We start from the raw sequence: 15,655 nt of genomic DNA, 5'->3' as shown, positions 1-15,655 counted from the left end.
AAAATAGGTTATTTCCTCTGTTTTTCCAGCTACCTACCTACCTCTCTATCTTAGTCTTATGTAAGGGGAAGAAATTAGAGTTCATAAATGTAAGTTAATTGGCTTGATTTTGGACTTCGCTTGATCACTTTAATGTCAGATTACTCTAAAAGTATTTGGATAATGTTTGTCCTCCCCATGTTAAGTTATACACAGAAAGTTGTGATAACAAAAAGTGCTGCTGATGTTATTCATTCAGTAATTGTCTAACTCTTGGTTATTCTGCGGGCCAGGTCTCTTGACATCTTTCCATCTTGCGCTACTTTGAATTTTTCTACGATCTGGCTGGTATCAGCTTTGATGTTGTTTAGCCAGCTTGTTCTTTGACTGCTTGGTTTCCTCTTACCGCTATCTCTTCCAAACATATTTGCTTTCTCTAATGAATTCCTCCTCATGACATGGCCAAAGTAAGAGAGATGCAAAAGAAATCTCTCCATAGATAGTAAGTGATTGAGTTTTGAGATTTTGCATTCCAATGATAGGTCTGGCATTATGCATTCCAGTACTTGCTTATTGGTCACCTTTCTCATTTCAGTACTTGCTTGTTAGTTACCAAGAAATATGCAGAAGTCTTCTCTAACATCATGAGTTGATTTTCTCCCTGTCTTGCTTTTTTAAGGTCCAACTTTCACAATAGCTAACTACAAGGAACACAATAGAGCAGATTAACTTACATTTGGTTGCTGATGTCCTTGCTTTTCCATATTCAGCTTCATTTATCTTTGCTATATGATCCAGTGCAATCTGACATTTTATTTTGGGATTATATTCACTGCTTTGAGCGATCTGCAATCCTAGGAAAGTGAATTCTTCCATGCATTTTATCTCTTCACAGTCACTGTCTATTTTCATGTTTCTGTTCCTTGCTGTGGTCTTCTTGATGTTCAGAAAGAGACTAAAATTCTCACTTTCTTCTTTGATTTTCTTGATCAGATGTTCTCAGCCTTCTTTGGTTTCTGAGAGGAGAGTTGTATCATGAATATTGTTGATGTTTCTTCCACAACTTGTATTCTATTTTTTGATTCTTCAAGCTTCCTCATCATCATTTTGGCACACAGGTTGAATAAGAAAGGGAGAGAATGCCACCTTGACACATCACTTTCTCTATCTTAAACTATTCAGTGTTTTCATATGGTGTTCACACAGTGGCTTCCTGATTTGAATATAGTGAGTGCACCAACTTGACCAGAGGTACTGGTACACTCAAGTCCTGTAGGGCTCTCCATGGCTTCTCATGATTAAAACAATCAAAGGCTTGTAACTGACGAAACACATGTAAATGATCTTTTGATATTCACAAGATTTCTTCTGTGATCTGCAAATCTTCTATTGTGAAGATTTGCAACATGGGTGTTTGTGCTACGACCCTTTCAGAAGCCAGCTTAGAAATATGGTAATTCCCTTTGGATGGTTCATATTAGATCTTGTTCTATTTTAAGCAAAATCTTGCTGATGTGAAGAATGATCGTAATTATACAATAATTGGAACAATCTTTAGAGTCACCCTTTTTCAGCCATGTGTTGATTTCCTAAATTTTCTGGCACAGGTATCTAATGACTGTGAATGATACAGGGATGGTGTCAACAACTGGAGTCTTGTGGTTTGGCAGTTGGCTCATTGCCTACATGATCTCTTCCTCAGTGATGGTCGGTTCTATTTCAACTTCTCTTTCCTTGTCATAACAAAGTACAAAGGGGCTTTCTGAACCCTCCACAACTGTTCCCAATCAATCTTTCTCAAATTTCTTTTAAGGAGTCTTAAATGAAAGGCCCAAGGAATTTGCACAAACTTTATATGCTTATATGTTTCATTTCCCCGTATTCCTCATGTCGGAACTTTGTTGATTCCCTTCAGGCTTTCTGAGGTAAAATGGAAAGCTTTAGAATAAAGGGGGTTGTGGAAAATCCATTGCATGAGCAGCTTTTTTCAAGGTACTACTAGTGTCCTCTGTTTTATCTAATTTACAATTGCAGATTCTTCTAATGCTTCACTGATATCAAACAATGATAATAAAGAATGGTTATTACAAAATATTTTCTATTTTGATATTCATGTTTCAAAACTGAAACTGTATATATTATTTTAAATCTTGTGTGCCATAATCATTTTACAATATGTGACCTCTCTGGTTAGAAAGAATTAGAAATATGCAAAAGGTGTCCATTATCAAATTACTTCCAAGTTTTGCTTTTCTGAAAACTACCAAATCCCAGTAAAAGCATAGAAGAGGAGGAAGTGTAGGAGTCTAGACTAGAGCAGAGGTCCCCAACCTCCAGTTTGTGGACTGTCACTGGACCATGACATGCCAGAAACAGGGTCACACAAACAAGCAAAACCCCACCTGCAGGATGAAGACAGCACACAAATTTGGTCCATGGAAAAACCTCTCTCCATGGTTGGGCACCATCCCTGGTGCCCAAAAGGTTGGGGGCTACTGGACTAGAGTGATATGAAATGTCCCAGAGTTCTCCAGAGCAGTCAATTCCCACATTAATTAATTTTGCACACTGCTTGTTGAATATTTAATCTAACTTTTATTAAATACAGGAGTAAATGTGAAACTGGATCCAACAATAAATTACCCAAGATTTGTAAATTAATGTTAACTATTACTGTATAATTGGAAGGGGAAAGAGAATGTCTTAATATGGAGAAAATATTGCTTTTGAAGGACTCAAAAATTACTCAAATTAATCAAAACCAGAATCTATAATGAAGTTCTATATAACTGGTTTTTTTCCAAGGAAGAAAATTGACTCATTTATGCTGTACATCTGCAGGGAGGATAGACTGAAGAACTGTTGTTAGAGAATAATGAAGTATGTGTATAATGGATATAAATCTTCTCAACCTGTGGTATTAATTAGGGATTCAACTGTTGTTAATGAGCAAGTACATATGTTTCACTATTATTTAAAATAAGTAAACAAAATAAAAAAGCAATGGGAGACAGCAATAATTAGGAACAGAGATTTAGAGAATCCAGAATTTATATGCTTTGTCTTGTGTGTTCGCTCTCAAGCTCTTTTTCAGATTTGAAGTACTTTGATGTAACTGGAGGAAATCAAGAGAGCAAAAATCACCAGAGGGAAGGAATTTAGCAATATTTCAATCCATTCTTAATCACTGCTTTATTTTTATCATTTTAGTCAACTTATTAAGACTTGCTGGTGCAGTTTCCTTTAATTATTAACTGGAGTGTAAATAAAGCTTTTTATATCTGTAAATAAAATATTTCTGTTGTTTTTAGTGAGGAAAAGACTGAACAGTTGCTGGATTGTAAGCAAGAATTTGAACAGAATGAAACTGAATTAAAGCGACTTCAACAAGAGGTTTGTGAATCATGGGTTAAACTGTTTTGTTGACATGAAATGTACTTGCTTGTGTTTATCAGTTCTATTAATGATACATGTTTCGAACAGTGGGTCTTAATTAAGCAGATTTCAACTAAATAATGGCCATAGGATCTTAAACTTAAAATCATAAAATTACTGGTATTGACCAGTGTATTTGTTATATTCTGGTTTTGTTTTTTAGTTTTAGAAAATTTTCATGTACTATATTTAAACCTTAACAAATCAATTTACATTTAGGAAAGGAGGTATCTGCTGAATGCCACTTACATCCACTTTTATTTATATCTTTGGAAGAATTTATAAAAAAGTGACAATATGTTCTATACACATTCTTTTTGTCTATAATATTTTTCTATGTTATATTTTTCCTCATTATCAGAACTAATATAATATCTTAAAAGTAAACATTTGATCTCTAAAAGAAAACATTCTAATTTATTAAATATTTGAATTGCCCATTTCAAAGAGCAGATAGTATAGCTAAATGAATAATACATTAAGGAAAACATAATTTTTAACATTATATAAGTATTTAATAATTGCGCATCTTTTTCATCATGTATGAATTTTTATTCATTTATTTGTCATATTTAAGAACCACCCATGTCCCTTACAGGCTTACTGTGGGAATTAGGGTTCCTAGTTATAGAGTTTTGATGAAATGTATTCTATCCGAATAAAATCAATGCTCAAAGATCATTTATGCTCAAGATCATTTATGATCTTGAAAAGATGGTTACAAAAATGAATGCAATGATGTTGTTAGAAAGAAGAATGCTTATACAAATCCAGATATAAATTGTGCTATTTATTGATTTTGTATTCTGAATAAAAGCTAATGTTTACTAGTTCCCCTTTTCCATGCACACTTATATCTGTGCAATTTTACGTTAATATATAATATTATTCTTGCCTTCTGTACAATCACTTTTTTCATAAACACTAACATATATTTTGTCTTATTTGCTAGAATATGAGTTTACTTTCAGATGCCCGATCTGCCAGAGTGTATCGGGATGAACTTGATGTTCTCAGAGAGAAGGCAATCCGGGTTGACAAGCTTGAAAGTGAACTCAGCCGATATAAAGAAAGGCTACACGATATTGAATTTTACAAGGCTAGAATAGAGGTAATTAACATTTTAAAATATATGTATGTTTATTTTTTTACTGATTATGTTTCTAACATGAATCAAGGTATTATTTTAATATAATTCTGTGTTTGTGCTGATCTTGTTTTATGTTACAGGTCTAAAAAAAATATGCATCCTCTTATTAGTAAAAAAAGGAGGAAGGAAAAATGAAAAAAAATGTAAAAGAAAAGAAAAGCTGAAAAAATGTAGGAAAAAATAGCTTTTTCAGTAATTGAACACCTTCTCTAATATTTTAGTCAAAAGTCTAATTCCATATCTCTTCTATCTATGAGCAGATAGAGCCATGTCATTCAATTTTAATCAGAAAAAGATGATTTTAATGATGGTCTATCAGAAATAACACTGCATATATTTTAACTTTAAAAAAATGAAACACTTTATATTTCCTTCTTTTACAAAGTACCTTATCATTTTCTCAAAAAATACAAAGCAAAAAATTCTTCTTGCCATGTTTTCTTTGTTTATTCTGTAAACAAATCTTTTAAAACCTCATCATTTAATCAAGAAAAACTCCATTAGGAGCCAATGAAACATTAAAAATTTTAATCGTTAATTTCTTCAAATGATATCCTACAAATTAATTTATTATCATTTTTTATATTCAATATTAATACTATAGCTTATCACTTTCTTTAAAAAAGCAAGAAAAACTCTTTTCTTCCTAAGTCTTATCTATAAACAAATCTTTAAAGCATTATCATTCATTGCTAGTCAAGGAAAACCTATTAATATCAGAAAAAAAGAATAATATACATTTTACCTTGGTCAAATAAGCTAACATATAAGCTAATAAATAAGATATTGAAGTTTGTACTTTTTAGATAATGTCTCTATTTTTCTCAGGAATTCCTTCATAAATATAACATATGACTTTGTAAATCCAAAGAAATTTTTCCAAGTCACTTGAGTAAAAATTCCACATATCTAAGTCATCTTAGGTTTATTATTTGTGTTTCCCTTTTAACTATTAAAATCTCAGCCAAGTTCATTTGCAGGTTCCGTATAATTTCTTTGTCATTACAGGTAGTCCTTGACTTACAACAGTTCGTTTAGTGACTGAAGTTACAACGGCACTGAAAAAAGTTACTTAAGACTGTTTTCCACACTTATGACCTTTGTGACATCGTCATGATAAACATTCAGGCACATGAAAACTGATTCATATTTGTGATGGTTACAATGTCCTGGGATCATTTGATCCTGTTGCAATCTTCTTACAAGCAAAGTCAATGGGGAAGCTATTAACATAACAAGTGCAGTGATGCACTTAACAAACTGTGGCAAGGAAGGTCATGAAATGGGATAAAGTTCATTTAACAAATGTCTCACTTAGAACAGAAATTTTGGGCTCAATTGTGGTCGTAAGTGAAAGATTACCTATATTATTGTTGGGTCCTATCAATTTTAAACCAATAATCAAAACAGCCAAAACAGTTATATCCTCTTCTGTCTCTTTTAAGCTCATTTTTATTATATAAAATAGTCTAAAGGGAAAGTTCTGGGTATGTTGTTGTCAGATATTCTTGAATTCTTCCAGAGTTAAAATATTTTTCTCCATTCTATATTAGTGACTCTTCTCCTTTTTTATAATCCTTAACTATTTCTGGTGATATCTATTAACCAGCCTTCAAGGTCTTATCAGCACATTTTTCCCAGGGAGAGATTTCTTGCATTTAAACTAAAAATCTTCATATATTTTAATAATACTTTAAACAAACTACAGGATGCTGTCTTATAAATATTTTAAAATCTTATTTTCAGGTCCCTTAGTCTTTTCAAAAGCATTCCGAAGTTAACATTCTAATCACCCTTTTGCTGCTTATTCCAAATAAAAAAGCTCTTCTTTAAGTTTTAAGCTTACATAAAACATTTTTCACTGCAGACTGATGGGAAATCATTGTTATAATGAAACTTGTCCTTATGAAGGATCTTCATATCCAAAAAGCAATTTACAAGCCATTTCCAGTAAAGGTGATTAAGATAAGAAGTGGAGAAATCTAGCATCCTTTTGAAGGCTCCAAACCACTGCTTGGGTAGAGTTGACTCTCATGGCTTCCAAAACCTGCTGGAAACCATAGTTTTACAGTCTCATCACAAGGAGCACCTATAAGGAGCATTCTGGGCAATCCCAAATTCTCCTCTTAATCTGGAGAGGAGTTCACGAAGTCAATTCATTCACTCACTCCACTTTCTGCCACAGTCATCAACTCTACTAAAAATGTAGTGGTTTTCAGTCCACCATTACTTCCCCAGAGGTCAACTATAAATCAGATTTCAAAGGGTATTGTTAATATACTATGCATTTAAAGCAAGAAATATTTTGTTCCTTTGTTCTGTAGTTATTATCAGTTACTTTCCACATTTCCCTATTTATTTTACTTGTGGGAATTTTGGAGTTCAATTTTTAAATATGGTTCTCTAAAATTCGAAAAGTATTGGATTAGTTTTGCATCTAGATTTAGAATAATGTCCTTAGAATTTTATTCTGTCATATGTATTTTTCTTAAATAGTTACATTAATTTATGTAAAATATAACAAGTAGGGGTTTTTTTTTGCTTGATTGTGCCATTTTATTGTTTTTACTATTTTGTTTCTTATTTGATTGTCAGTTTCATATTTTTCACTTATTACGGTAGGAGTTAAAAGAAGATAATCAAGTATTACTGGAAACAAAGACAATGTTGGAAGATCAGTTAGAGGGAACCCGAGCCCGTTCTGATAAATTGCATGAATTGGAAAAGGAGAATCTGCAATTAAAAGCTAAACTCCACGATATGGAGATGGTAAGCATACAGGATGGGATAGAAAAAGTTACTTTTTAGAATAAAATTACAGCTAGTCTTCAATTGCCAATGGTAATTGGGACTGGGAACTCCATCACTAAGCAATGGAGTCATAAGGCATGCCATCATTGACCACACCAACTTATGACATCAGTTCCCATAGTTCCCAAAGCTAATGGTAAAACTAAGTTAACAACTGCAGTGATTCACTTAACAATTGTGGCAAGAAAAGTTGTAAAATGGAACAAAACTCACTTAACAAATGTCTCAACATAAATTTTGGGCTCCATTGTGGTCTTAAGTTGAGGACTATCTGTATAAGCATTGTATGCATGCATTAGATTTAATTATGTTGTTTTTGTGCTGCCAATAACTTATTGTAGTTTCACTAATAAAGTTGAAGATTCAAGCAGTAGCATTAGGCTAAAATTTGATTACTAAAACATATGTGATTGCCTTTTGAGAGGAGGTTTTAAAGAAAGCTTATATGAAACTATTTTTTAAGGAACGTGATATGGATCGGAAGAAAATTGAGGAACTTATGGAGGAAAATATGTCACTAGAAATGGCTCAGAAGCAAAGTATGGATGAATCACTACATTTAGGCTGGGAACTTGAACAGATAAACAGATCATCAGAAATTTCCGAAGGTAGCTAAAGTTATACTTATTTGTTGTCCAACTAGTATATGAGCAGTTTAACATTCAAATTCTTTAAAGACTCTTTCAAATATTTCTCAATTTTCCTTCAAGGAACCCAAATACATGGTTATTTGAAAAAAGTAATATCCAGACTGGTTCGTTCAGAGGAATACTTGCTGCCTGCTAATTTTGATTGTTATTAGCATTTTTTATTTTATTTATTTTTATTACTATTATTGTTGTTGTTGTTGTTTTTATTATTATTATTATACAATTGTATCACAGCGGGCAGTTGTTTCGCCGGATTTGGCATTGGTTACTAGTCGGGCCCCACCCAGGGGCCTAGGACATTGTAACGTATTTTCGTAATAAGCGTGCAGATCCAAGCAGTGCGGCTTTTTGCATTTGACTGATGGTGATTTTGTCAATTTTTAACTGTTTTAAATGTAATTCCAGTGCTTTTGGAATAGCACCCAGTGTGCCAATTACCACTGGAATTACCACTGCTGGTTTGTGCCATAGTCGTTGAATTTCAATTTTTAAGTCCTGGTATTTTGCGATTTTTTCATGTTCCTTCTCAGCGACCCTGCTATCACCTGGTATTGCGATGTCTATGATTGTGACCTTATTTTTCTCAACCAGTGTGATATCTGGTGTATTATGCGCCAGTATTTTGTCCGTTTGTATGCGAAAATCCCACAAGATCTTGACCATCTGATTTTCGGTGACTTTTTCAGGCTGATGTTCCCACCAGTTTGTTGCTGTTTTAATATTATAATTTTTGCACAAATTCCAATGGATCATTTGTGCTACTGAATTGTGCCGCAATTTATAATCAGTCTGCGCGATTTTTTTACAGCAGCTGAGTATGTGATCAACAGTTTCATCAGCTTCTTTGCAAAGTCTGCATTTGGCATCATCAGAGGATTTTTCGATTTTGGCCTTAATGGCATTGGTGCGGATAGCTTGTTCTTGCGCAGCCAGGATTAGTGACTCTGTTTCTTTCTTTAATGTACCTGTTGTTAACCATAACCAAGTTTGTTCACTGTCCACTTTATCTTTTATTTTTTCTAGAAATTGGCCATGCAGTGCTTTGTTCTGCCAACTCTCCATTCTTGATTTTATCACATGTTTTCTGTATTCTTGTTTCGTCTGTTGGGCCTTCAGTAGATTTTTGTTCTTTACTTCAATTAATAGATGTTCTTGACTTTCTTTTAAATAATCAGCCAGTGCATGTTTTTCTTCTTCAACTGTTTGCTTCATTATTATTATTATTATACGTCCTAGGCCCCTGGGTAGGGCCCGACTAGTAACCAATGCCAAATCCGGCGAAACAACTGGCCGCTGCGATACAATAATAATAATAATAATAATAATAATAATTATTATTATTATAATATTTTAAATGTTTGTATCTGCCCATCTTGAAAAAATGCCTCTAAATAATATTTTTTCAAATGTGGAATGCAATGGAATCCAAGAAAGTGGATGTATGCAGTCTCACAGCAAATGAAATGAAGTATCCAATTGTACATTATTGATTTTGTTTAGATTGTAAAGTTATTTTTGAAAATACTTTATGCATATTAATATTTGTTATTCAGGATAATCTTCATAATTATATTTTTATTAATAAAAAGTCGTGATGCTTGGTCCATACTACTGAGGCTCAATTTCAGGTTGGAAAAACATTTATTAAAGTAATTATTTAGGTTTAGTATTTATATTAGTTTTTGAAAAAAGTAAACAGTAGCTGAAGCTCTGTTCTTTATACAGCTCTGTCCTTTTCCAATTATATATAAGTAATAGTTTAGATAACAACTTATTCTTTTTATCTTCCATTTTAATTCAACAGTGCCACAGAAATCACTTGGTCATGAAGTAAATGAACTAACATCAAGTAGATTATTAAAACTAGAAATGGAAAACCAAACTTTATTAAAAACAGTAGAAGAATTACAACATGCAATGGGTTCTGTAGAAGGCAATAACTCAAAACTAATGAAAATGGAAAGAGAAAATCAAAGGCTAAATAAAAAGGTATCAGTTATTTTATGATTCTGTTAGAAAGATATTATATACACGTAATACTCTATAAATTTAGCTTTTGTTAATATATCCAAAGGACAATGCTGTTACCTTACACTTAACTGCCTGTTGCTGTTGCTGTTTCTGTTTATTCTATTGTGTATAACAATACTCTAGTCAGTAGAAATCTGGTCAATTTTACTGGATGTCTTAGTGGAATAATATTTCATTTTTGCGGGGGAGGGATTTTAGTATCAATTCTTTTGTAAGTAAATAGCATTCATTAGGACTTTCGATTAATATATAATTTTGCAGAGAAAATAGAGAAGGAAGAGAACACAAGGGTGGGCAGGTGAATGAATGAAAGTGAAGCTAAGTAACAATATGTGTAAATATGTTGTGATAGAGATTTATGAGGACTGAATACAAAGAAGGCTGCAAAGTGAATTTCTTTTATTAAAATTTCATTTCTGATAGAATTTTGATATAGGAAAATATTATTTAATCTGTTCCTTCAAAGCTATATGCTTTCACTTCAAAAATAAAATTTAATTAATTTCCTTACAGCTGGAAGGACTGAAGAATGAATTTATTGAAGAGAAACAAAGTCACCAGAGTAGTCAAAATCTTTGCAAAGATCTCATGAAAGAGAAAGCACAGCTTGAAAAAACAATTGAAACTTTGAGAGAAAATTCAGAGAGACAGGTACATAATATACACAGATATTTGTTTTATTGAGGTTTGTGTATTTAAATAATAAGGATTATATTCTCTGGAATTTTGATAAAATGTTCTTAATCTAACAGAAACTGTCATAAGTAGAAGAGAATGATTTTTGTACAACTTCTTTTCTGTATAATATCAGCAATCAACAACATTCTATATTTTCAGAATTCAACAACAAAAACAAATATTGTCCCCTAAACTTCACAATATTTCAAAATCTTCTAAGATTGTGCAAACTCATTCTGAAATGTCATGAATAATTAGAATTCTTCCTTGAGTTTTCTTTCATGTTTTAAAAAAATTAAATCCTTAAAATAATTTGAGAGAGCTTCGGACTGCAATCCTATATGCTATAGTTTCAAGAAATCAGCAGATATTTCATTGGTTTTAGATTTTTACAGCAATATTAATCATATATTTTAGAATATATTATATAAATAAATGAATATTGATCTAGTTTTCCTACTGTGGTTTTTATATGAATAGTTTTAATTTCTTTTTATTATTTATATGTCTTTGTGTTTAAATCTCAAATTGTCAGTTTCCTGAGAACTAGCCTTTTCCATAGGGTACAAAAGAAGGCAAGAGACAGAAACCATATGCATTAATGATTAGCCTTTCAGTGAGCCGGCAACCCTTCTCTTTGATATCAGATTAACTAGAATACATGTATATTCCATTTGTTCTAAAGTGGGAAGGAATCTGTCCAGAAAATTTGCTCACTATCCCTAAAGTGTGTGACTGTTGGGTTTTTATTCAAACAGAATAGTTCAAGCCTTTTTTCTTGACTAATTCAAGAAATAATTTGATTTGATAATAATGTTTTTATCCAGATTTTTTCTTTTTTTTTCTTTTTTGTTAAAGTGTAAAGAGTTAAAGACTAAGCCAAACTCTTACAATCTTTGATCAAAAAGTCCTCCTTCCAATGTTTTAGCTCTCTGACACTAGTTCTTTGTGAAAGGAAACCTTCCTGTTGATGAAACTGATAAAATGCTTAAGATAGAACTCCACTAGTTTCTTGAAATGCCTGCCCTCTACAGATTTGAAAATGAGATGTTTGAATTGAAATAGGTATAGAGTGATAAAATAATATATCTGCCTCACTGCAGGTCAAAACTTAGTTTTATAATTTAGACTGTAAAATGCATCCTTTCAAATCTTAACTCTTAGAACTCTTATATTATCTAAATACAAAATACCCATGGCTGATTTAAACTTGTATTTTTTATTTCAATGAATTAGATTAAAATCCTGGAACAGGAAATTGAACACTTGAATCAAACTGTAACTTCACTTCGACAGCGTTCACAAATCAGTGCTGAAGCAAGAGTAAAAGATATTGAGAAGGAAAATAAAATTCTCCATGAATCTATCAAGGAGACAAGCAGCAAACTAAGTAAAATAGAATTTGAAAAAAAGCAAATGAAAAAAGAGTTAGAACATTATAAAGAAAGGGAAGAAAGAGTGGATGAGCTGGAGAAAGAAGTTCATCATCTTGAAAAAGAAAATGAACTATTACAAAAAAGAATTACTAACTTAAAAATTACATGTGAAAAAATTGATTCTTTAGAACAAGAGAATTCCAGTCTAGATGTTGAAAACAGAAAGCTGAAAAAGACTTTAGACAGCCTGAAAAATCTCAGCTTTCAATTAGAGTCCTTAGAGAAAGAGAATGCACAACTTGATGAAGAAAACTTAGAACTCAGAAGATCTGTTGAATCTTTGAAGAGTACCAACATCAAGATGGCTCAATTAGAACTAGAAAATAAAGAACTAGAAAGTGAGAAAGGCCAGCTACAGAAGAGCCTGGATCTTATGAAAACATCCTTTAAAAAGACAGAACGTTTAGAAGTGAGTTATCAAGGCTTGGATACAGAAAATCAAAGGTTGCAGAAAACCCTAGAAAACAATAACAAAAAGATTCAACATCTAGAAAGTGAATTACAAGAACTGGAGTCAGAAAATCAAACCCTGCAAAAAAATCTTGAGGAACTCAAAATCTCCAGTAAACGTTTAGAAAAATTAGAAAAAGAGAATAAACTTTTGGAGCAAGAGACAACCCAGCTAGAAAAAGATAAGAAACAGCTAGAGAAAGAGAATAAAAGACTCAGGCAGCAAGCAGATATTATGGATAGCACACTAGAAGAAAATAATGTGAAAATAGGTCACCTGGAAAAAGAGAACAAGTCACTCTTTAAAGAAATTGGTTTATGTAAAGAAGCATCTATTCGTCTAAAAGAAGCGGAAAAGGAAAATAAAGAGCTTGTAAAAAGAGCTACTATTGACAAAAAAACACTTGTCACATTACGTGAGGTAATGTTCATTATTGCATGATATGCTCTCATAAACAGGAACGTAGCTATAATGTGTTAGTTATATATCAATGTTATTTCCACAATAATTTAATAATCAGAAATTATTTGTATTTTAATTTATTTAGACTGAATGTTAAAAGCTCTTTATAAACTCAGATTCAGAAATATTGTGTAGATGTTTTAAGACACTAAGTTTGTACTATTTTATGAGCTTCCGTATAATATGTAAATCAGAATCATTTTATTTTATTTTTTCTTTAGTTAGATCTGTCAATTCTCCGAGTACTTGTACTTTGGTTCTTTCCACACCATAGCTTCATATTGCTATTGGGCGTTTCTTGAAAGGATTTTTTTAATGGAGTAAATTGACACTTAACTACATTTCTTTCATATAACAATCACTTTCTCCAAGGCTATATTGTGACATATATAAGTTGTCTCCCTTCAAAATTAAGTAATAGCTTCTTCCTTGCTTTTTCAGGTTCTTATTGTTTCCTAACATTGTGCACTTAGTTAATTGACAAAGAGGATATGCAACTTTGCTTTATCCTGAAGTCACAGCTATTTTGCTATAAAACAACAGTAGGAACAGTGAAAATTATACTGTAATCTATTCTGATTGACATTACAAAAAAGCTACTTAATTGTGAGACCAATCAAACATCATCCTGCTGTGTTAATAAAAAGAAATAATGGAGTCAGTTTTTTTAAACAACATATTGAATTAAACACAGTGGTATTAGAAAACCATACTTGTAATTTGTTTGTCCATAGTGAACAGAATCGTCGTCGTTGTTCAGTTGCTAAGTTGAACCAGACTCTTTACAACCCTATAGACCATAACATGCCACACACACCCCATTGTCACCCAATGTTTGCCCAAATTCATATTCATTGCTTCAATGACACTATCTAATCATCTCATCCTCTGCTATCCCCTTCTCCTTTTGCCTACAATATTTCCCAACATCAGAGTCTTTTCCAATAAAAGAGAGTGGGAGGGAGGGAGAGAGAGAATTGAAGGTGGTTTGAAAGACAGTTATCTCTTTTCTGTATCCATCTTGTTTTGTTTACACTAAACAAATTTGACAGATTTTGTACATTTGTAAAACAAATGTGAGTTGTATAGGAACCTTTCTAGGAATCACTTTCTGAAAATCTGTGTCTCTTGTTATATATTATATCAAACATTTGTTCAATCAATTCTTTTGTTTTAAGGATTTGGTGAATGAAAAACTGAAGACACAGCAGATGAATAATGACTTAGAAAAACTTACACATGAACTTGAAAAGATAGGTTTAAACAAGGAACGTCTCTTACATGATGAGCAGAGTACTGATGACAGGTATGAATATGTAAAAGACATTCTGGATTAGATTGATGGAAACTCTTCAAGATATTTTTCCCGTCTTGTTTTTTTAAGGATCTATTACTCACATATCTTTCAGAAAATAGGCACTTCTTTCAGTCTCCTAGTCAGATTTTTATTATAAGAAATGCTGTACATTAATAAAGAAATGAAGTTTCTCTGTGGTGTTTGTGCAAGGGTAACGAAAAATGTATCACATTTTTTAAAATGGTGATGGTTTTAGAAATTTAGATTCTGGAGCGTAGTAATAAGAAAACTCTTTTCAGTTCAGTTTCAGGCAAAAGAAGCACAACCTCTGAAAATAATTTGATTATCCTTAGCTTGCTATATCTGCAAATGTAATATTTGTATGGTATATCCTTTGCTTGAAGGATATACCTGTGAAAATGGGGGAAAGGTGGTTAAGAAAGGCAGAATTTCAGCTTCTGACTACTGTATTTTTTGGAGTGTAAGAAAATGGGCCAGTTTTTGCTTAATTTTGTCCTCCCCCCCCCTAGCCCCCAGGAGCCACCTGAAAGCTAATCATGCCTTTTTTTTTAAATGACACGGGCCTGTTTTCATGAAAAACGGGCCGTTTTTGGGAGGTCTGGAGAATGCAAAAACTTTTTTAAAAAATTTGCCTATTCAAAATCTTGGTGCGTCTTATACTCTGGTGCATCTTATACTCCGAAAAATACAGTACTTCTTCTGTCAATTGAGAGTAATAATTGGTCCTGCAGTCGGTTATTACCAGCAATTAATATATAGTATATATGTTTAGTATATTTTATCTCTAAGTTAAATGACTTTATATTTTATATTTTGCAACAAGTTTTCAATATGCAGTCTTAAGGAACATACCAGTGGTTTTCCTATTTTAAAATATATCTTCTATTATTTGATCCATCCATAGCTCTTAACAACTATAGAATTAGATCAGAGTTAGAAGTATGGGGGAAGCAAATTTAGCGATTGGATCAGAAGAGGAATAAAGTGGAATGAAGAAATTTATTTAATACTGAATGTTTTATATTGTCAGGTTAAATAGGATCCATGCTAATATGAAATTTTAGACTTTTTCCTCCAAGTGTAATTACAGTGTATTGTTTAGAAGAATAGAAGACAATTTACTAACATTGAAATAGTTTTATGGTAGTTAAGACATTTGTGCCATGGTTGCATTTTTTACAATGTATCAACTTTTTAAATTCTGGAACGTATATACACCAACAAATATCATAAAACAATTGTTGCCTTTAAAAC

At 32.1% G+C, this 15,655-nt stretch overlaps 1 protein-coding gene across 4 annotated transcripts in view; it reads left to right on the top strand.

Annotated features, from left to right (window-relative positions):
* CCDC88A (coiled-coil domain containing 88A) overlaps positions 1-15,655 on the top strand; it is an 89,973-nt gene that overhangs the window by 28,626 nt on the left and 45,692 nt on the right. For all 4 annotated transcript variants that reach the window (XM_032216996.1, XM_032216995.1, XM_032216994.1 and 1 more), the window contains exons 9-16: positions 3,291-3,372; positions 4,367-4,525; positions 7,187-7,333; positions 7,839-7,983; positions 9,830-10,014; positions 10,570-10,707; positions 11,971-13,041; positions 14,262-14,389. In XM_032216996.1, coding sequence (XP_032072887.1) covers positions 3,291-3,372; positions 4,367-4,525; positions 7,187-7,333; positions 7,839-7,983; positions 9,830-10,014; positions 10,570-10,707; positions 11,971-13,041; positions 14,262-14,389 — 2,055 coding nt within the window. The remainder of the gene's footprint in view (positions 1-3,290; positions 3,373-4,366; positions 4,526-7,186; positions 7,334-7,838; positions 7,984-9,829; positions 10,015-10,569; positions 10,708-11,970; positions 13,042-14,261; positions 14,390-15,655) is intronic.

This window comes from Thamnophis elegans, chromosome 4, assembly GCF_009769535.1.
Source record: "Thamnophis elegans isolate rThaEle1 chromosome 4, rThaEle1.pri, whole genome shotgun sequence".
Taxonomy (NCBI): domain Eukaryota; kingdom Metazoa; phylum Chordata; class Lepidosauria; order Squamata; family Colubridae; genus Thamnophis; species Thamnophis elegans.
The sequence above is the reverse complement of the archived record's forward strand: the minus strand, read 5'-3'. Positions and strand labels throughout refer to the sequence as shown.